Here is a 21,500-nt window from a genome sequence, read left to right on the forward strand (position 1 = left end):
TTGTTAGATACTCGTCAGGGCACACAGAAGCGCTCTGCTCAAGTGTCTGCCACCTTTGAAGAACATTTTTGCATTTGCACTTTCACTTATGCGGAGTGAGCCTCCTGTACGAGGTGTGATGCTCGTTTTGATCTGATTTAAATGTCATTTGATTGCAATATAACTCCCACCGACAGAACTCTGGAAGCCTTTGGATTGGTAATGAACACTTGCTTCTAAAACTTTTAAATTTTGATTGGATAAACAGCGAAGAATGTGAGGCAGAACAAAGTGCAAGCCAAGCTCAGAACCCGTGAGTGCTACGTTAGCAAAATATTGTTAGAATCCATCAAGCATTCAGGCCCCTTAAGTAAAAACAGGAGTATATAAAATATAAAATGAGAGGGCTTTTTACAAGGCCAGCACATTGCAAGCATACAAAAAGAGAAAAACCAGGATCAAAACAGCAACAAGCATCATCTCACCATGCTTGTTTGAACATTCCTTGCATTCACGTTACATCTCAAGCTAATGACCCTTTAATACATGGAGGTAGTTGCTATTCTTAAAGCATAAGATGGCAGTGAATGATCATGTTCCTTTTGTGCATTTAATTTCACCATCTGCTGTTGTTCTTTTATGATACAGTATAAAAAAGCAAGCTCCTTAACTGAAACAATAAAAGCCTAGTCTGAAAAAATCCAAATAATAAAATAAAAAATCAAACTTCCTCTCCTTAACAAGCAGTAGTTTTGCACTGAGCCTCTTGATGCCACTACCAGGAAGTGGACTGAAGTGTTTTCAAGGGATGCAGAGGACTGATCATTAATTCATAGGCCTCTGTGCGATTCACAGACCTTAAAGAGACAGTTTTCTTGCTGACTTCTGGCATGTTCTGATCAAAAGCATCAACTGTTTGGCCTTGTCAGTTTGCCTAAGCTCCTTACTTTCCACTGCACCGAACGCACAGGTATTACTGTGCCTGTGCCACTGCAGCAGATGTAACCTTGCTGTCTTAGTACAAATTCCACACAGCAGGAAAAGCAAGATTATGAGACCTAAATATGTCATTCATAACGCATGACGATAGGTCTGCTGAGTTTGGCTCTGAACTCTGCTACAGACGGGCTGAAGCGGATGGACAGGGACAACACTGGGGGGAATGACTGGGTGTAAAAACAGCGAAGCATTTACCTTTATCCCTGGGAGTCCAGGCAGCCCTGGAAGTCCTGGCTCTCCCTACATAGGAAGAGTGTGACACGTTACAGCCAAGCCAAGCTAAGCTGAGTCAAGCCTCATCTGTGGGCTCTTTGGGGTTCTATTAGCTTTACACTTAATTTTCAGAGTTTTTTCTGGCTATCTGCTGCTGTAATTCTGAAAAGTGGTCTGCTGTCTATAAGGGTATGTTGACTGTCATTTGCTTGCGGTAAGCACTAGCAGAAGGTACTGCACATGCACTTTCATACCAACTCATGCAGCCATGGCTTGACAGCGGGATTAGTGCTTGTTATACCACTCAACCCTCCACAAAGTGCAACAGAGTTTTATTTTTATGATTTTATTGGTTTGGGCAGGTGTGAAAAGTTCTGGTCTCTGGAAGGAAAAACTGTCAGATACTTTGGATTAAAGTTGCAAAAGCTGATTGAGAGAGCTGCCGTGGCTTCAAGGTCGTTAGAGTTTGGCACTGCGAGAAGTTGGGAGTTGGCCTATTTCTCCTTTACCAAGGTCGGGTCATTGTCAAGTTGAGAACTCCAGACTCCCATTATATACAAGTTTGAGTAGCGCACAGTCATTTAATCCAACTGTGGAAAAATCAGAGGTCAAGTCCCTTGTGAAGCCTCGGCGAGACTTTCAAAACAAAATTTCTGACTCGGGATAATTTAACGCTCTATTAAGACCATTGTATTTATGGCATATGAAAAGAAATGATTAGCGTCGCACGAGAATGATCAACTGCAACGGCACTCTGGGGATCAGAGAGAGGGCTGTAAATTTCCATTGTGGCTAATGAAAGCATTGTAAAACTAATGAATAAAAGTCTTTCTTGTGGACTGCTACTTCACCAACACTTGCTGAATGCCATCCAAATGGTAATATTTTATAGGAACAACAACTCAATCTCATGATGGCTGCTATGATGAGAAATATAATTGGTAAGTGTGTCAGCACAAGCAGGATGTCTGTATAACAAGAGATAAGATAAAGCAGTCAAAAATTAGTTAGGCCACGAGTGTTTTCTTTGCAGCACAGCATAAAAAAACAACATCTGCTAAAAGCCCTTCTGTCTGTCTGGAACCAGTTTGTCCAAACAGAGAAGAGAGAGGGGGAATTAATGGGGTGCAGCTCTTGGGATTAAAAAGTGTAATTAAATGGGGCAGTGGTGCAATCTCGGCGGCAGTCTAGTCAAGGGACAAGTACTGTACTTTATTTTGCAGGAAAAACAGCTCCTCTTCTGCTGCATGCTTGTTTCATTAGTATCTCATCAGCAACTGTTCCTTCAACAATACTTTCAATTTCATGTGTTGGCTTGAAACTTGTGTCAAACATTACAATAAAAACTGGTTGGAAGAAAGTGATCACACAAACAAACATTGCTTAAACTGCAAAAACTGTGTAGTTGGACTAATAATGGGATGACCTGGCTAGAGTAGAAGCACATGTCACAATAAAATAGAGCAAAAACATCCAAAAGATTTAGTATATCCAAGGGTGTTAAATACCTGGGACCTTACACTGGCTCAGAACAAGGATCAAGCCAAAGTAAATGTAAAACGAGTCGGAGCGCTGCGATGTACGTGTCAGGGTCTGCTCAATGAGCCCCCCATGCACAACCATCCTTATTGCACTTTAAACAGTGAGGTTCAGCTGAGTTTGGAATGCTCTTGTCAAAACTTGAGCTATTTTATCTTGCACAACAGACTGAAGCTTCACCTTTTATATTAAAACCTTTAGATGTGTGTGTTCACAGTGACGAAAACTGAAGAAATGTGTTCAGAAAGCTGCTGTCTGCTAAGCATTTTCTGTTACTGTACAGTCAGATAGTTCATTCCTATACTCATCAATACAGAAACCACTGTTAATATTAACAAACACTATGCTAACACTATGAATATAACTATGGTTAGTCCTGTGCTACCATCACTGGTCTATGTCTGTTCATCAAGATACTACTATCTATCTACAGTAAGAGCAATGTGAGCAAAGTGCAGCTATTACCTTGTGTCCACTTCGTCCAGGCTCTCCAGGTTCGCCCTGTAATACACGCAAAGAGTTTTATTTTCAGCTACTTCATTTCTTGCTTGAGTTGCATCAAGTTTGTGAATTCATTAACAGGTTTGTGTGTAAAGTCCTTCTAGTCTCTGAGTCTTCCTGAGTATTGATAGCTAGTTTCAATTGATGATTGAGCTGATGGTAGCTGACAGTCATTAGGCTAAAGTTGCTGGGATAACGTAGTGTAATTTGAGGTAAACAGTTTGGTGGCGCAAATCTTTTTTAATTTAGTGACAAGTACATCTCCACTTAATAAGTCTGAACTTACAAACAGCTGGTGTAACCAGCTCCTAATGAGGATCAAGAAACAGATACTGAAAATCCTTTACTGTTGCCTTAGTTCTCACCTTGATGCCAGCTGCAGAGGAGCCTGCATCTCCCTGAGGAAAAACAAACAAACAAAAAAAGTTAGAGAGGTACAACATGGAATTCTACCCAAAAGTGACAGAGGTTATTACAAGACTCCATGGGGCTTTCTGTAAAATCACAGCAGGAATGAATATTACTGTGCAATCACAGTTACAAAAATACTTTTTGGCCTCTGAACAATGCAGAACATAGTTGTGCAACTGCTGCATTTACTGAGTTGTCTGGGAAAAATTGGGTAAAAATCCAATTAGAAAGAAGATTGTCAGCTATTCTAAGCTCTGTTCAGATTGAATGTACCTTCTCACACAAGTTTGAGAAAGCATTTTTATTACCACAGTGCTGGGAATCATTTCACCGTTTTTACACTGTCAGAGTGCAGCTGCATACTGGTGATGACATGAGGAATGAAATCCAACACTATATAGAAGAAATCCACAACAGTACATGAGGTAGGGGGCTTGATAAATATACAGTACAAACAGCAGCCAGTTTTCATTGCATCTCTTCAGGTAGATTATTGAACTAGAAGGAGACAAAGCTACTTATATCACATTTTTCCACCAAAGTCATCCAGACATCCAGAACCAGGCCCTTCCCTACGCACTGCATTACTACTGCAGTGTACAGTAAAAACAGACATAAAACAAGGGGCCAATGAGTGTAATTATAGGTGGTTGGTGGGAAAAAGGGACGGGGGGAGAAGAAGTCGGGGTCTGTAGCTCTGGTGTGGACTGTGGTTTCACTACACATACGCCTCACGCTCAGAAGTTACTGAAGGAATGCCTCTCACCCTCAGCTTTTTATGGGAGTCATTATGATGCATAGCACACAAGGCATGTTTAATTGCAGCGTTCTTTTTTTTTTTTGTAGACAATAAACTGTGTTACTGTTTACAGCTGGACTTTGTTGCATACTCAAGGGTGCCTCTATCCCTATCTTAAAACGTATCATTCCAATTTTTATATGGGCATTTTCACAAGTTCTTATATATTTTATGAAGGGTACAGCTGATCTGACAGGATGAACTTTTAGAGTTAGCTGTGAGAACAGGATCCACATGTTACATTACAGAAGACAAATGAAAAGCTTTCACATGATTTTACACAATGAAGTAAAACGTTTTTGGTCACATACTGAAGAAACAACATGAATGTCATGTTGTGGTTGACATAAAAATCATAATAAAAGAGGAAACTTTACACAGAGGCCCATTATTCTGACTTTTTTTGCGTGTTGATTGAATAATTGTTTCAACAAAACAAACATCAAAGAAAGAACTGGCTTACACCTGTTGCTTTTTGGCAGGGAAATGTAAGAATGTCTCACATCTGTACTTGGTTGTTACGTCTTATACAAAAAAGAAACTACAAAAGGTCTCACCTTGTTAAACTCGTAATCAAGCAATGGACTACATGTAAGCATAATTAACTTTTTAAAATCTCAGTAGGATGAGATCATCAGGAGCTAATAATGTGAAAAACAAAGCTTTACAGCACAATTTACACACTTTCAATCAAAAAGACACCACAACCCATGTGAAAACAAGTATCAGAGAATGCTACACCAGCAATTAACACTTCACTCCCCTGCTGCTGAACTGATAAACACCCTTGACATTTTCTGTCATGAGAGATCTAACACAAGTGACACCAAGTTCAAGAACCGAGTGAGAGTTTTCGCTAGTTTAATCTCTTCCAAACGAAGTACTGTGAGATGGAAAAAGTGGTGGAGTTGGGAGGTGAGTTGAGGTGTGGCACAGAGTGCTGAAATGTCCCAACTGGGCCAATTACCATGGTGAGGCTACAACTTGTGATTTAACCACAGAGCAGAGCAGGATGGAGAGCTGTCACCACAGCCCCACTTCATTATAGGAACCCAAAGCTGTCACTGCACACTGGCATTCAGAGATAATAGCATGAAGACCTTATAGTGTATGCTTGGTAAATCAGGCCTTTTTCCAGCTGTTTGCCTTTTAAGAGCGAATGAGATGGAGAGAATTAATAAGTGAGCAATGAAGCCGGAGCAGAGTTGTGACAAATGTAACCATTAAATGCCACCACAGCCTTCAAAACATGGCTCTTACTTCATATTATGGTCATTAGCAGTGATGACCAAATTCAGCGGCCTAAGCTGAATATCGACATCAGTCACTGAGTTAGAATATATGTGAGGCAACACAGATTATGATTAGCTCCCAGGGCAGAGAGGCACTGCCAACAGCTGAAACCTGGCCAGTTCACAAGAGCTTGGACCGGATCTTAGGATTCAAAATTTATACCAACCACTGTGCCACATTGGCCAGAGCCAAGTGCTCACAGCCTGGAACTTCCCAAAACCAATTCAAGAGTTTTCTTGTTTTTTTGTTTTTTTTTTGTTTTCCTTTTTTAAACCTTTAAAGAATTTTCCTTTCCGTGAGGTTCGACTTTTCAATAAGGAGAGTCACAGTTAATTTCACACCTAGTTAAATACTTAGGCAGAATGCATCAGAAGTAAATGGTTTAGAACTAAAGCTTTTAATTGTGGTAATGATTTGTTTTAAAGGAGGCCAGAGGGGGACATGCAGAGGCTGCTGGAAACATTTCTCTTCATAGTTGATGATGGTTTATGAAAGCAACACAGCGAGTAATGTGCTACATAAATGTATAGTGGTGGGAAATAAGTAAGTACATTTATTCAAATCCTGTCCTTAAGTAGACTTTAAGATACTTTATAGTCTTTACTACATTTATTTGGTAGCTATAATTAATGGTAACTTTGCAGATTGCATGACAACCTTGTCGTTGGGCACATAACCCCACATATACTTTTACTACTGAGTTTTTGTACAGAGCAAACAAATAAGATAAAATGTGGTAATAGGTGAGTTTGAGAGATGATGGTAAGATGGACTGTGTTATAAAACAACACAGAGTGAGATATTTCCCCATCTCTAGTCCAAGCTAAGCTAACCTGCTGCTTGCTTTTGCAACATATTTATTATTGCAGTCGTTATCATGCTATCAAATTTCTCATCTAACTCCTGGCAAACAGTGAACCTGGAGCTTTTGGAGAGGGTCTGTATATACACTAATATAATGCATAATGTGTTCTTTCACTTTTGATATATTTTGTGCATAATGCACATGTACTTTCACATCTTCAATTCAAGACTTTTACTTTTACACTCTTAAGGATCTGAGTCCTTCCTCCACCCACAACTCTAAATTCACAGATCATCCAAAACGAAAGGAGCCAAGTGTTTTCTCATCTAAGGTACATATGATGTGTTTGTCATTCATGATCCACAGTGTAACACATTGCGTCCTTTAGTGAAAGACAGAGATTTTCGCATGTCTGCAGTTACGCTTGTCTCTACAAGCGAGTGTGCGTGTAACTGAGTGTATCTGTCCTGTCATTTAGTCTCTTTCACACTCCACAGCACCCCACCCACCCCAAAAACAATCTCCCTTTGTATCATGCAATGTCTGGTCCGACTGCTTGCGTTGCCATTTCTCTCCCCCTCCTGCACTCCCTGAGGTCTCTCTGCTCACCATACCAAAGCTTTCACTGCCTCACCTCTCACCCCGTGTTACCACATTCTCCCCGCAGTGCGTGCTGTGTATTGTTAACTTTGGCATCTTCAGCCTGGAAGACTAAAGATGCCCCCACCCTGTCTTCCACTGTCCCTCTATTCTCTGGTTTCTTCCTCTACATGTAAAACAATAATATCAGGGAAGAGCAATTGATCAGATTCAGAACTCATTCATCCACTTGATGACAGGAGGCTCAGTTGTGGAATGACACACTTTTCTCCTCTGCAGGTCTATGAGCATGAATTTTCTTCACTTGCACTGAAAAATAAATCAGCCCTTGGTGAGTCCGACATATGTTAAACTCATCTAGATGTATGTCTTGATTGAAAAGCAATTATTCCTGCCATATGTTGCACATTCACTTTTACATCCTGACATTGACAGTCTAAGAAGGTAACTCAGTCTGTACTAATCTTCACTCTTTCCAGCTCTGCACATTACTTTCTATCTCTTTTTATTGCAAAATACCGGGGTAGGCTCTTGAAGAATGAATGGCAGGTGATTGGTTACAGAGATCTGAATTCCCATGGTACTCAATTCTTCTTTTTCTTTTTAATTCCTGCAGTGAAACTCCATCATTTTTTTCTCCTTTTACTGCAGTAAGGTAGACCAGATCAAAGCTGTGCTCGAGCTGCAAAGTTTTATCGCCCTCCACTTTCCTTTTTGTTCACTCATTTTCCACAGATGATATCCTGCATCTGTTTCCCTCAAATGGTGTCTTTCTTGGCAGCTGTGTTCGGCAGTCTTTTAAAAACCAGAGTACCCATAAAGTGAGAAGTTATCAAAGTTGTTCTCTGCTGAACAGCAATAAATTGGCAGTGACATTTTGAGTACACTGCTTCTACTCTGCTGCTGGTCTATCAGTTATATTTTGTTTTTATACCTAACTCAGTATTTCTAGGAAACTCCACTGTATAAAACATCACAGTATTTTGTGTCTGCTGTCTGTTCTCAGCAACTGTGTTACCATTTATTTGGCAACTTTGGGAACAATTTTTACCTTTTCCTAGAAGTGTGAGAAGCTGAACAAACCTTTTCAGAGTATTGTTTACTCTGATCCACCACTGTTTTGTTTCTGAAATGCTTTGCAACAAGTCTGAAGGGCAAAGAGGCCCAAATTTTTGTCATGAGGTCACCCTATACAAATAACACCATTTTCATAGATGCTGTTTTAACTAAATAATAACAGTAAAGGCACCATGGCAAGTTCTGGATGGGATGCATAATCTGCCTCTGGACATGATGTCAGTGAACTAACGCAAAACAAAACAAAAAAAACTTTCCTGACAACAAAAGCTTTTTGGACAGAAACATGAATCTATTACTTGAGCTCTGAACAATTTTTCCAGCAGAGCTTCACTCTGCCTTTTGTTGGAAATGGATCCCAACCTGACAAGCTGTCTTGATGATAAATGGTCCCAAATTAATGCAGGAGCATCCAACCAGAAAATGTAACGTCAGCGTAGCATAGCAATTAAGTCCACATTAAGCACAAAGGACGCATCAAGTGCCAGGATGATTGCTGTTGTGCAGCCTTGACTACAGCTGATGGCACTTGACTTCAGCTACTTCTGCTGCTGCTTCTTTCCACAGATCTCCTCTCAGATGGCTAACATTAACTTTTTTTTTATGTTTTCCAGCCATATCCAGACTCTCTGCTGCTTCTCTGAGCAGCTTCCAAGACATAAACAAAGACAGTGAAAGGTAAAGTGGAATTTACATACCTTCTCACCCATATCACCTTTCGGTCCTTCTTCACCCATGTCCCCCTGTGATGAAATCACACAGAGGTAATCATAAAAAGTCTATTGATTGCAAGAATGTGTCAGTGGTGAAAACCTGTGATAGATGAGAATCTAAAATCTAAAGAGAAATATCTTAAACATGGTTGTCAGATTGAACGTGCATAACACACAGTAGGACTTTGACAAATCTTCTCTTTCTGTGATTGACTGCACTGTAAAACAGCTTAACGAAACAGCTCTAAGTGAGTCATCACACATGGTTCAAATATGTCTGATTTCAGGTGATGTAATACACTCTGTGGGGCATAAAGGAGGTCATAAACTCCTGGCATGGACTGTGAAAAACTTCACTCCTAAATTCACAACTTTTCCATCTTAGCAGTATGAAAGAGACTGAATGTCAGAGCTGTATTAAGCCTCGCGAGTGGCGGGGCTCTATGGAAGGCAATGTTGGCCGGCAGGTAAGCCTGCCTCTTAGGTCCAGACTTTAATGTCTCAACAAAATTTGGATGGATAACACTGGTGAATTTGTAATTTCTCAGCATGTCATTCTTGACCATTTTAACCTGCTAAACTAACATCATTCCCATCGACTCCACTTTGTGTGTTAATGCCACTTAGCAAATCTTAGAATCCTAACATGCTTTACTAAGGTGAATGAGATGAGCATTACAACTGCTTAATATCAGCATGTTAGCATGCGCTTAGGCATTAAGGTCAATGCACCACTACAGCCTCACAGAGCCTCCAGCTGCAGACTCTTAGTCTTGTTGATAGAATACTTATCTTTGAACTGCTACAACTCCTGTTGACATGTTCCTAATTTGAAGGTGACTAGCAAATCCAAGGATCTAAACTAAAGGGTTATGTCCTAACTTCAAGAAATAAGCCTACTGTAATAGGCTCTGTGCTTCTCAAACAAACAGTTTTTATCTGTTAGAGGATAGCGTTGTTTTCTTTAATTTGCCTGCTGGCTCTTTAGTTAGCAACCAAAGCCAGGAACGTTAACATTTCTGGCTGCTCTTGAAAATAAAAGCTCACAGTGCTCTGGAGTGAGTTTCAGTGCTGTCTTTGGCTGGGAACTGGTGCATTCTCTTTTGATAAATCCACATGATTTTATGTTGGGTAAATGATAGCCTAATAGATTGCAAATCATGTAACAAATAGCAATTCCTATTCGAAATCAAAGGTTGTGTCCTTGTGGCAAATATTAAACAAGAACTTCAAGAAAATTACATTACTATTGACAGGTTCTATGGTTGACATCAAGCATTTGTCAGTAGATGAACTGCTGATTATTTTATCATCTATGAATTTGTATGTTAAAGGTTAAAACAACAATTAGCACAGAGGTAGGATATAAAAAAACAAAACCTTGCTCTCCTGAGTTTCAAATCCAAAAACTGCAGTTTTTTTAACAGCACTGGCCTCCATCAGAATAAATTGTCACAGTACATCAGACCAGTTCTTCCCAAGGGGTTGGAAAAAAACAAAACATAATCTGCTTCACAAATTGTTTATTTCATCAGACTCTTCTCTAATCTTTGCTTCTTTATTATAACTTTCCCTTGTTATGCTTCTAAGAACTGAGAAGAGTTGTGTCTGTGAGTTGTTTGCATGCAACCTTTGACAAGGCCAAGGGGTTATAAGTAGACACTGCTTTGTTTAAAAGGATGTTGAGCCAAAAATGTTGGGAACCTCTGCTCAAGAATGAAGACTTAATGACAAAAGCAGAGCGGCACAGCTTCAACAACAGTCCACCTAGTCAGACTGTATTATACGATACTCTCTTGAAGTGGCCAGATCTTGCATCGTAACAGTCTCCTGGATGCAGTTTCTATAACTGTATCTTGGGCCTTTATTTCCATCCTGCTTATTCCCCACAGGATGCCTGTGATGCTGTAAACAATGGCTGCTAGGAGACTGTGACCACACAACCGCATTACAGTGAAACAGGTGTGTTAATGATGGGAACTAAGTCTTTGAACTCAGCAACCGGGAACAACTGCGTGAAGGCAGGTTTTGTGGTCAGTGAGGCAGACCGAGTCAGCACCACCCTCCCCAGCCCGCCTCACTCTCGCCTCAGTCAGTGTTCACACCTCCCACCCGCTGCTGTCCAATAATAGTGAATATGGGCACCATTAGAATTAGGGAGGGGAGAGAATAAGGCTGCTTTTCCTTCGAGAGGCTAATGTGTGGGTTCAGTTTTTTGGTCTCCAACAGGGCCTGGGGTTGGAGAAATTGGGTTCAGTTCTGTGGCTCACTGAATCACTGACTCACTGATGGCCAAATCTCAGAAGGGAGTCACCTTTGAAAAAAAAAAACAAGCTGCAGCTGAGAGAAGTAAAGGCAGAGCTGCCGTCATTTTATCATGACGGCTGTTCTAACACATGGCGGGATAACAAGACTGATGCGAACAATAATGTTTGGTGATCTGAATTAGCGCTTTACCTTTTCACCTCGCTCTCCCATTTCACCCTGTTGGGAAAGAAAGCAGAGCATTAGACACAGAAAAGCTCAGGGGGAGTTGGGTTCAGCTGAGGAATTATTGCAGCCACTGAGGGTCAGATTGTATCTGGGGTTAAATTCATGTTAGATTATGGAAATTCTCCCGTGTTATGGCTGTCTTTTCCCCAGACAGACCCTCAAGTACCAGTATTTCTTAAAGTCATTACTAGTCATTAATCCTAATTTTAATGATATTTCAACACAATTTAATTTAATTTAATTCAATTCAATTAAAGCCTATGTGTAGGTACTAATACAGCATTAAATAACACACATGGATGTCTGCGATAAAGATAACATTCTTCTTGATATGCTGACAAACACAGATCATGTGAACAACAAAGATGAACGAAAAGATCTACATGTTTTTTTAGAATGTAAAACAAAAAAAAACAGGCTTATGTAATGAAAAACATGGTATTTAAAAACGTCAAAAAGCATGATTGAAAAAAAAATGGCAAAGAGTGTCCAAACGTTAAAGAGAAAACAATGTTTCTTGATGAGAAAGAAGGAAAAATCATGAATTGTTTAAAAACAACAAAAATAAAAATATGATCGCTATAAATTTACAAGAATAAGAGCACACACAAGACGTGTGCACCAGACCTTGGCTCCGGGGATACCGTCCAATCCTGGGATGCCAACATCCCCCTATGGACAGCATAGCATACACACAGTGGCTGGGTTGAGTGTGATATTTTAACAATGTGAACTCTGATTTAAGGTCAGAAGATATATATAAAAAAGATTTATGCTTTTTCCCTAGATATAGATAACCTTTAACTTTTTATGAGCTTAGGTTCGTGTTATTGGTGCACAGGTAGACAGGATAGGTGATAACCAAGCCTTAGGTAGAACAGATGGAATGGATTTTCCACTTGTCAATGTACAGCTACAATTAATTAAATACCATATAATTCCAGAAAAGTTCAAAAGTATTAAATATTAAAACTGAAAGTAGAGAGGATAAACAAGCTGATTAAAAGCTTAATTATCTCTGGTTTGTTTCTGAACACGAGCAAAAGAAGAAAAGCCAAGTCCAGTTGATGAATGCCAGTTTTCTGTTAGTGTGAGTCTGAATCCCTGTTCGCTGCAGTTCTGAGAAACCAACCTCGGCCCATCTGCTGCCAAAAACAATTAACCTACTGACCTCTGCAAACCTACCACATCATTAGCCTTTTAGAAGAGTTGCGCCTATTCCTCATCCCGTACAGACAACTCTAACCGGATGATTTTGATTAATGTAGCCAGGATGGAAAATAAAGTAATATATTATTTGGATTAAAATCGGTGTCAGTTGGCCTCTCAGTACTGGCTATATTATGAGAAAAACTGGGTTACCGTATATATCATTCCTTTTTTCTTTCTCCTTTCCTTACTGTTTTCATTTTTGAGTGTTTAACCAAAGGACTTTGATGCCTCATGATGTATTCTGCATGAAGCATTATGGGAATATCGGTGTGTATGATCCATGTATAGGGAGTACCCCGCCTCCCATTCTACACACTAGTGGTGAAACTTTTCATAAATGCTGGAATCTTGTATCATACATCAGCTCACATATGGGAGTCATTGCCATAATGATGATGGAGTCTGATTAAAAACTCCGCAACTGGGGCTGATAAGGTTTGCATTAGTGATCATCCCCTTTCAGTGGATATCTATGTCAGATCAATATGATGTCTGCCAATCAACCTGCCACCACTGGCCGGGCATCTTTAACTGCTTTAGAGTTCAACTTTCTGCATGAGTGACACTTACATACCATAACAGATTCAGTTTTATAACGGCATTGCACAGCGATGGAGTTCTATTTCATGGGTGCTGGCAAACCCCACTCCTTACACAAGTATGGAATTAGGCCTTCAGCTTTTGTCAGTATGGCTTTCACTTCAAAATGAAACTTCTTTACTCTGGTTCCTATTACAGTCGTGCGTGCCTCTCTGCTCATATCTTTATAAATGCATGCTTGAGATTAGAAAGACGGTGCCTCTCAAAACATCTTCTCATTCGTTCTCGTCGCTTGTACCTTCGTTTGTCCTGGAATAAATATGCTTTTCCATTTTTTTCTCCCCTTTGAGAAACACCTGCACTGCGTCTTCTTTATTCGGTTTGAGAATGAAATGCAGAAATGAGCTGAGAGTGTGAGCAGATTCACAGGCAGCTCGAAATGGTACTTTGCGGTTAAGACTGGAAGATGCAGCCCAGGGGATTTCTCCTAAATAGGATAGCGGTTTGAAATAGTCAGAATGCGTAGCAGAACATTTCTAAAATGAAAAGAGCAACACATGGCCAAAAAGACTAATGAAAACTCTAAGTGTGTTAAAGTTAGTCTTTTGAAGATAAAATACTTTCAGGTGTGGATGGAAGTTGGCTTTCTGAACTTTTTCATTTGTGGTTTTTGTGAGGGGAGCACTATACCATGTTCAAGTTTATAGGGGCTGCTCAATTTAACTGGAAAAGTTTAGCGTTATGAATTTGCTGCAGTTTTAAAATATCCATCAAGCTAAGCTGAGCTTTGAAACTTCCTTTTTTTTTTTTTAATAAAGAGCAGACATCATGTTTCAGTTTTACGTTGTCCAGATTCATAAAAACTAGTCCGAACAAATAGTTAACAGTCAAAAATCTGTACCGTGATCATCAAATGTGTTGTTTGTACGACCTTACCTTCAGTCCATCAACACCTGGGATGCCAGGAGGCCCGAGTGAACCCTGGGAAATAAACACAAAGGCCTTTAGGTGTCATTGCCTTAAAAAAAAAAAAAAAAAAAGTTCCACCATATTTCATTGGGAAAGAAACTGAAAACAGGGGACACTGCAGAGACATGGTTCACTAACACTCAAATATATGACCATGCACATTGTCTTTCTACCTGCCTGCTCAGTACCTAAACCATCTCTCATAATGATCATGCTTGAATGGTCTCTCGGTCTCTTGCATGGTGTTTTGCTTATAGTGGCTTTTTGTGCTCCCTCATAATATCAGTGATTTACTGTTACCATGGTCACACTTATCATTTATCAGAGTGAATAAAATTAAGGTGGGAAAGATAAATATATATCGTGCTGACTTAGATAAGTTCAAATATATGATTCACACTAAGATCATGTAATGACACCAAATCAATCACCAAGGCGATGAAACTTGAATAACTGTTCACATGACTCCTCTGCTAAACACAGCACTCCACCAGCAGCAGATCTAATTGAGCAGCCCCGGGCCTGGCTTATGAGTCATTACCACGACGGTGTGTCATCATTGACCCCTCCGCACACCCCCTCCCCTACCCCGACGGGAGGCCTTGCCGACAGATGACAGCGCAGACAGGAAGTGTCTGATTGGGTTACGCTGAACAAACACTGGCAGCTACCTGATGGCTGGATAAGGCCTACATCTGTTCCTCACATCAGCGCCGCCAGGGACCCGCAGCCTGTATCACAGCACTTAGCTCCAGGTTCTCTGTTCTCTGTCTCTCCTTCTCTTTCTGTCACCCTTTTTTTTTTACCCCCTCATGTTGTTTGAGCCTTAACTCTCCTTTTATCTGTTTACTTGCCCCTGACTGACATTTGTGCAACTTGTGCACAGTTACTATCAAATCCAAAACATTATTCTAATGGTCAAGACATTCTCTGTTGGTTTATGTAAGAAATAGGATCAAAAAAGAAACTACGGAGAGACTGAGAAAGCACTTTTTCAGTGTGAAATGTATTTCTGATGTATTTTTTCAGCAGATAAGCAAGTCAGGGAATCTCATTTTATTTAATTCAAAAGAAAAGTAAGAAGTACCAGTGGAACAAGAAATGAATTTTTTGGAACTTACCTTCAGCCCTTGTGGCCCCTGAGGTCCCTGTAAATGAGAAGAGACAGAGACAGAGAGAGAGAGAGAGTGAGTGGAAGAGAAACAGAAGAAAAAGAGTCCATGTCGGATGAAATAATACAATTTCCACAGCCAACATGGTCACAGCAGAGACTGGCAAGGCTCTGGTAGGATTTCATACAGTGAGCACACACCCTTCAGGCAGAACAGAATCACAATCAATCCCTTGTTTTATTCTTCGACAAAGACTGAAAATCAGCTCACTCTGTGCCTTATTTTCCATTGAGCTGCACCATAAACATGAATCTCTAATGAGACCATGAATAACAAAATCTTTTATGGTTTTATCTTTTATGTTGATCTCTTTCGTTATTCATTTTTAGCGACTGTAAAACTTGTCTTGTAGACATTCTAAGTCTACAGTCCAACACATAGAGAGGTCCATTACCTAAATGGGCCGATAGTTGGAAAGCCTCACAAAGCTAATAAGTTAGACAGGGCAAAAAGGCGCCACATCCTTAACTGAGATTTAAGTCAGTGATAGATGTGTCTGGGAGGATAGTTTCTATTTTCAACCTGTTGTTAGATTACCACAGAGGAACTGCAGGCCATGCCGGATCCTCAGCCTGCTGCACCAGAACCTGCCTGAAAACAGCAGGACTGCTTTATGAATAAAATGAGAAACCAAGCTGAAAGTTAGTTCCTTCCATGTTGGCTACAGCTAGACTCCGAACTATTGCGGTACCCACAGCAGTTCATCAACACCTTTACGCTTGGCTGTTATGACACCTCATATTGGCCAGCTTTTTTCTCACTGTCGGCTCAAGATCCACAGTAAATGGAGCCATTTGGCTCGTCACGTGCAGTTGGGTCGAGGCCAGGCAGACCTTATGCCCCACAAGCCCTCTACAACAGCAACTTTCCCAGCTTTATGCTTGTTGATGCAGTATGACTGGCAAAACTAAAGATTTGGTCCCCTGATGAGTATAAGAGCTTTGTGTGCCTGTATTAAAAAAAGTAGCCAGCAAGGACACATTCAGGTTGAAAAGTTTGACTGTCAGTGCAAATTTTTGTGAAGAAGAAGTGGAGTTTGGTGGCGGCCAACATATGCCTTGTGGCCAAAGCACCAATGGATGCTTGGCTTAGCAAAAAGGACCATAATAATGACCAATTTTCTGAGAATAAACTGTTTGTTCGGTCTTTCCATATCTTGTTTAGTTTCTGTTGATGAAACAAAGCGATCACCAAGCGACTGAAGCTCGAAAATATCCTATTCTCATTTTCCAATATTTTTATTTATTTATTTATTTACTTTCAAACAAAACTAGCTTGTGAAAATGCAGCAGCAACAAGTTCTCACATTTACAGAAACGGCCCACACAGTGGCAGCTCATTTATAGTGCATTCCATCTGCACTTATAACAAAAACCTCAATGAACAACTTTCATTATCCCAGCCAACCAAGAAAAAGGTTTTCCTCCCGCTTGCCTTTAAAAGCCTTTGTGAGCTATCCTCAGTAGGGTTTGGTAAACATCTTTATGACCCACTAGGTATGTGAGAGCATGTGCCACTCGCCTGAGCGCTAATTAGCTTGGCTACATCTGAGAGCACTCAGGGGCTACTGGCTGAAAAGTAGATTTTTCAGAGAGTCAAGAGCCCTAGAGGAAGTCTTGGTCCTGCTTCTTTTGTTCTCAGCTTTGGGCCCTGACATTGCCAGAAAATTTAAATTGAGGATAATTTTAAGATGTTCATAAAAAAAAAATAAAAAAGCTATTTCAACTAAAAGTATTCATGACAGCGCATGCTCAGCATATTGGACCTTATCTCCCTCATTTAGCATTTATAAAGGGAAAGAATCCATAAATGTGCAGTATCAACAGGACTCCCAATGAAGCTGAGCATCCGAGCACAAATACAAATCACTGAATGTTTGGTGCTTTCATTCATGACCTGGAAATTACAAACAATGAGGCAATTCCCGGGTCAATTCCCACACTCAGTCTATAGTTGAACCCTCAGCCACTTGAGGAACCTCCAAAGTGCGCAAGTCTTGCTCAGCACTTACAGGAAAAATATTTGGGCTGATCAAAGCACAGAAAAGCTACATGTTGGAGCTTTGGTGTACTCATTAAGAGCTTCTGTTCAAAGCTCCTGTTCTCATATAAGATCTTTGAAAAGGCTTTGCAATATTATTCTGTTATATACATTCAATTATGGTGCTTTCAGCTTTAAAGGAAAATTATTTTATGACAGCCTGGGTCTTATTGTCTTAAGTTTGGCCAATGTAGCTGCAGGTTAGCATAACATTGTGCTCGACGCCATTATTGCGGAGATTTCGGACATGTGTGCTTTATTTAAACTGTGTCCATGGCTTTTATTTTGGAAGACCTTTCAATCACACTAGCTTTACTGCTACTACAGCTGTAAACAACACTGCAGTAGCAAGAATATAGTACATAGAGTAGACCACCCAATCAACCTAAAAGTTCAACGAAGAGGTAGAACTGAAATGCAAAAGACATTTGGGCATATTTAAGTCAGCTATAACCTCAAACAAGTAAAAAAGCAGAGAGGCTTTGCACCAGATTTAGCCATTGGCTACTTTCCGTCTGCAGTTCCTGGGTAATAAACATGACCTAATAACCTCAGTACTAAAATCCTGGTTACAGCCCTGCCTATATACATACTGCCTACAACTATGACAATGAGACCCAGGTTGTTAAAAAAAAAAAAGGAAAAAAAAAAGAAAACACAGATTTGTTCCACACAAAAAAAGCTTTTTGTCATTGATGTCGACATTTGCCACAACATTGTTGGAGACCACGGAGCATGTCTGAAGCCATTTACTTACATCTTTGGTCCTCATGTTTGGCTTCATTTTAAAGGAAAAACTTAGTCAAGGACACCAAAATATTATAGGTATGTCCTCATTATACAGGCATAATAAGGCAATTAGATCCCTCTGCATGCCTGCTGCACATTTGAAAAATATCTAAGGTGAGTCACTGGTACATTGTGGGTAGTTATGGAATGAACAGGATGTAAAAGTGGATCAGTGAACTTCTGCAGTATAATTGGAAATAACACCAAAAAGCAGCTGGAGGAGGTTTTTCTGTTACAGAGGGAACACACCATACTATACATCACTGGTTTTCCATATTTAGTCTTTTTGAAGCAAAATCAAGTTCCAAATGAAAACTGTGTGCAAGGCTGCAAGCTACCTTTAAAGAGCTGAAGACCTCCTTAATTTACCCCAGAGACACCTTATGGCACTGATGATTTCGAATTGAGTCCCGAAAATATTTCCTTTTTCTTCTTCTTCTACCCACGTCCCCCCTCCTCCTTGTTGCTCCACAAGAGCTTAATCCTTCTAACCAGCACCATATGTCCTGGAAGGCTGCTGGAAAACTCTGGAATCTACTTTTGCCTCTTTAACAATAGCATCTACATCAAAAACGCTGAGCTGTGTCAAGTGGGCACTAGCTCCTAGAGAACCGTAAAAGAAACAAAAGTTTGTTAGGGAGCAACCTCAGAATCCCTACCTTAAGATCACTTGTGCATATCTGAAAGTGCAGATTACAACTTGCTGCACAAAGTGGAGCCTATCGGTCTAGTTGCTTATGCACATCTAATTCATATTGATTTTCAAAGGCCAATTCAAGGGTGTGGTCAATTCAAGGGTGTGGTGTTGCGTTTCAGGATGGAGAATTTCCTTTTATTCCATCTCCAGAGATTTAACAGCCCAAATTATCATTTACAGAAACTTTTCTCTCTAATCCATTATCTTATCTTTGCTTTTTTACCCCTCCGAGGCCCAGCAAACAAACTGCTGCTGGCTGGAAACAGAAGCTCCAAAACGACAACTCCACTGTGTCACATCTTTTTACAACGTCTGGGACATGCTCATATCATGCTGCTTTACAGGGGGGGATTGATTTCCAAAGGATGACATTTTTCCTTGTTAAAAGTACATTAGTGTCATGCTGTGTATATACTCGTGAAATAGTATGCCGTATTTCAAGAATTACAGTGAGCAGCCCATATTTTTTATACAAAACTCTGGGCTCATTTTGAATGGCATTCACCATTCATCTTTTGGAGAAATACTCCAGCGGCTGTCATGAGGCATTGTGCGAGCACTCGATACTTATGGGAGCACACCTGCGACCATCTATTGCAAATTTGACATTCATGAAGTGAATTTTGAAATGATACTGTGCTGCTTACACAGCTATGAGCACAAAGTGCGATAATGGCTAAAACATATAATTAAAGCCAACAAAAGCTGAAAACGTCAGCAACATTAACATGTTTATAGGGGGTAGCATAAGTGACCTGAAAATGATTAGCAACTTAGCTTTAAACTCCTGTTTCTCTCTAGTTAATGCCTTTTTTTACTACTTAAGCCTCGCCAACCTTTATTTCCTCTGCCCATTTCTTTCCACCAAATTTTTTCCACACCATGGAAAATATCAGAGGAGATGGAATCAGAGATGAAAGCACTTGATAACACCTCCTCTGTCAGCCTCACTTACCCTCCCGTGCACTTGTGAAAACTGACATCACCAAGTGTTTCTGCATGTCCCGTTTTCCGACGTTACTTTCTCTGGAATTTGGCTTGACCTATTCAATGTAGCTTTTATGAGGAAACTTTAATCAAATGCTTTATTTGCTGAACACCACAAGTGGTATTCAGTTGCTGTTAACTGGAACAGCTTGTCCCCACTGTATAAGGGGTTTTGTGAGAGAAAACATACATTTTTGCAGGGTACCATAAAATGTGTCATTAATATTCACCATAGTGGCCTTAAACTACTTTATGATTATCTCATAAATTACATTTAAAAATATCCTAAGCAGCAGCATCCCATGGCATCCTACATGACTGATTTGTTATGCAAAAACAAAAAACAAAAAATGTTGAATGAATAAACTCTTTTGCAGAGCATAATTGCATAACATGTCTGTCTGTTGTGAGACTGTTTGACCCTGTTGCCAGTTTTTTTTCCAGTGTATTTCCCAAAATGTCAAACTATTCCTTTAAGAAAACTTGCAAGCTAATTATGACCCTCTACAGCCTACACTTCAAACAATTCAGTGATGCAAGATTGCTAGCTAGAATCCAAGGCGATAAATCATAGATCATGAAGCAAATCTAATTCCAAAAAGGAAAAGTTTGTGCTCACCATGGGTCCAGTTTCTCCATGCTGTCCTGGATCACCCTATAGGAAATACAAAACAATCAGTTAACGTAAGAGCCACGGGCTAAGTTGAGAACATGGATGGAATTTTAAAAAGATCATAAACAGTATTCATAGTAAAACAAGTCAAACTGTCTGGTTAAACACACAGTACTTTCCACATTATGTTTGAATCCCTCATTTCTCTTACTGTTCAGCAGCCGCTATGGTGCATAGTGGCCAGGTTGCCAAGTAGAGCTCAGCATTGTTCTGCTCATATACCAAGTTGGCTGGGAAGCATTTATCAAGCTGTGCCACCTGTACCCTTCACTGTCTCTGTCCAACAGCCTTGTTCTAGTCTCTGCTTTTGGTTCAGGCCTGGCTCTTGGATGTTGGATGTTCCTACAGGTCTCAGGGTACATGTGAGGCATATGCCACGTCCAGATTTCTATGCCAAAGTCATGCCCGAACATTATTCCATTTTTGCCTCTTTGTGACATTTACAGGACAATTTTTGCCACCCTCCCTCTGAGTGATTCACGGCTGGAGGAATAAATCATAAGAGAAATAAAGCACCACAGCGAGAGAAGTTTAATTTCTTGGAAAAACACATCCAGCGCAACTGCAACTGGAAGAGCTGAAAACAATAACCATCAAGAAGTTGGAAAGAAGCAGATAAACAACACTTAATATTTTTGCACTCCCACTGTGAACTCTGCCAAGTCAATAAAGATCAGCTGGAGCCCTCGGAAGGTTTTATGGCTGAACATAATTGACAGGCCTTTGCTGTTTCTCCTTTCTCTCACAGGCAGGGTTCACATAAATTAGCATGATGCCAGTGACAGGCTTAAAGACATGGAAAATATTATGTTATAATGAAAACCAACCAAGTAAACGTAAATCCATACAGTAAAGCATTTTCATGGGGAGCGTATTCAAGTTTAGCTAAAGACATTAGGGCAATGAACTACAATGTAGCTTGTCTAGTCTTCATTAGAAAGATTTTAATTGGGAAAAACCCTTCCAGCGCTGGGTCAAACATAAGTGCAAAAAGTGTTT

At 40.1% G+C, this 21,500-nt stretch overlaps 1 protein-coding gene across 6 annotated transcripts in view; it reads right to left on the reverse strand.

Moving 5' to 3' along the window:
* Positions 1–21,500, reverse strand: part of LOC121176856 (collagen alpha-1(XXV) chain) — a 135,936-nt gene that overhangs the window by 17,901 nt on the left and 96,535 nt on the right. For 4 of the 6 annotated variants that reach the window (XM_041030961.1, XM_041030963.1, XM_041030960.1 and 1 more), the window contains exons 9-16: positions 20,448–20,483; positions 15,265–15,291; positions 14,111–14,155; positions 11,387–11,413; positions 8,915–8,959; positions 3,597–3,629; positions 3,196–3,231; positions 1,174–1,218 (exon numbers count right to left, since the gene is read on the reverse strand). In XM_041030961.1, the coding sequence (XP_040886895.1) occupies positions 1,174–1,218; positions 3,196–3,231; positions 3,597–3,629; positions 8,915–8,959; positions 11,387–11,413; positions 14,111–14,155; positions 15,265–15,291; positions 20,448–20,483 (294 nt within the window). Of the gene's footprint in view, positions 1–1,173; positions 1,219–3,195; positions 3,232–3,596; positions 3,630–8,914; positions 8,960–11,386; positions 11,414–12,049; positions 12,095–14,110; positions 14,156–15,264; positions 15,292–20,447; positions 20,484–21,500 lie in introns of all 6 variants that reach the window. The other 2 variants (XM_041030959.1, XM_041030962.1) reach the window with 2 other exon arrangements.

Source organism: Toxotes jaculatrix, chromosome 23 (genome assembly GCF_017976425.1).
Source record: "Toxotes jaculatrix isolate fToxJac2 chromosome 23, fToxJac2.pri, whole genome shotgun sequence".
Classification (NCBI taxonomy): Eukaryota; Metazoa; Chordata; class Actinopteri; family Toxotidae; genus Toxotes; species Toxotes jaculatrix.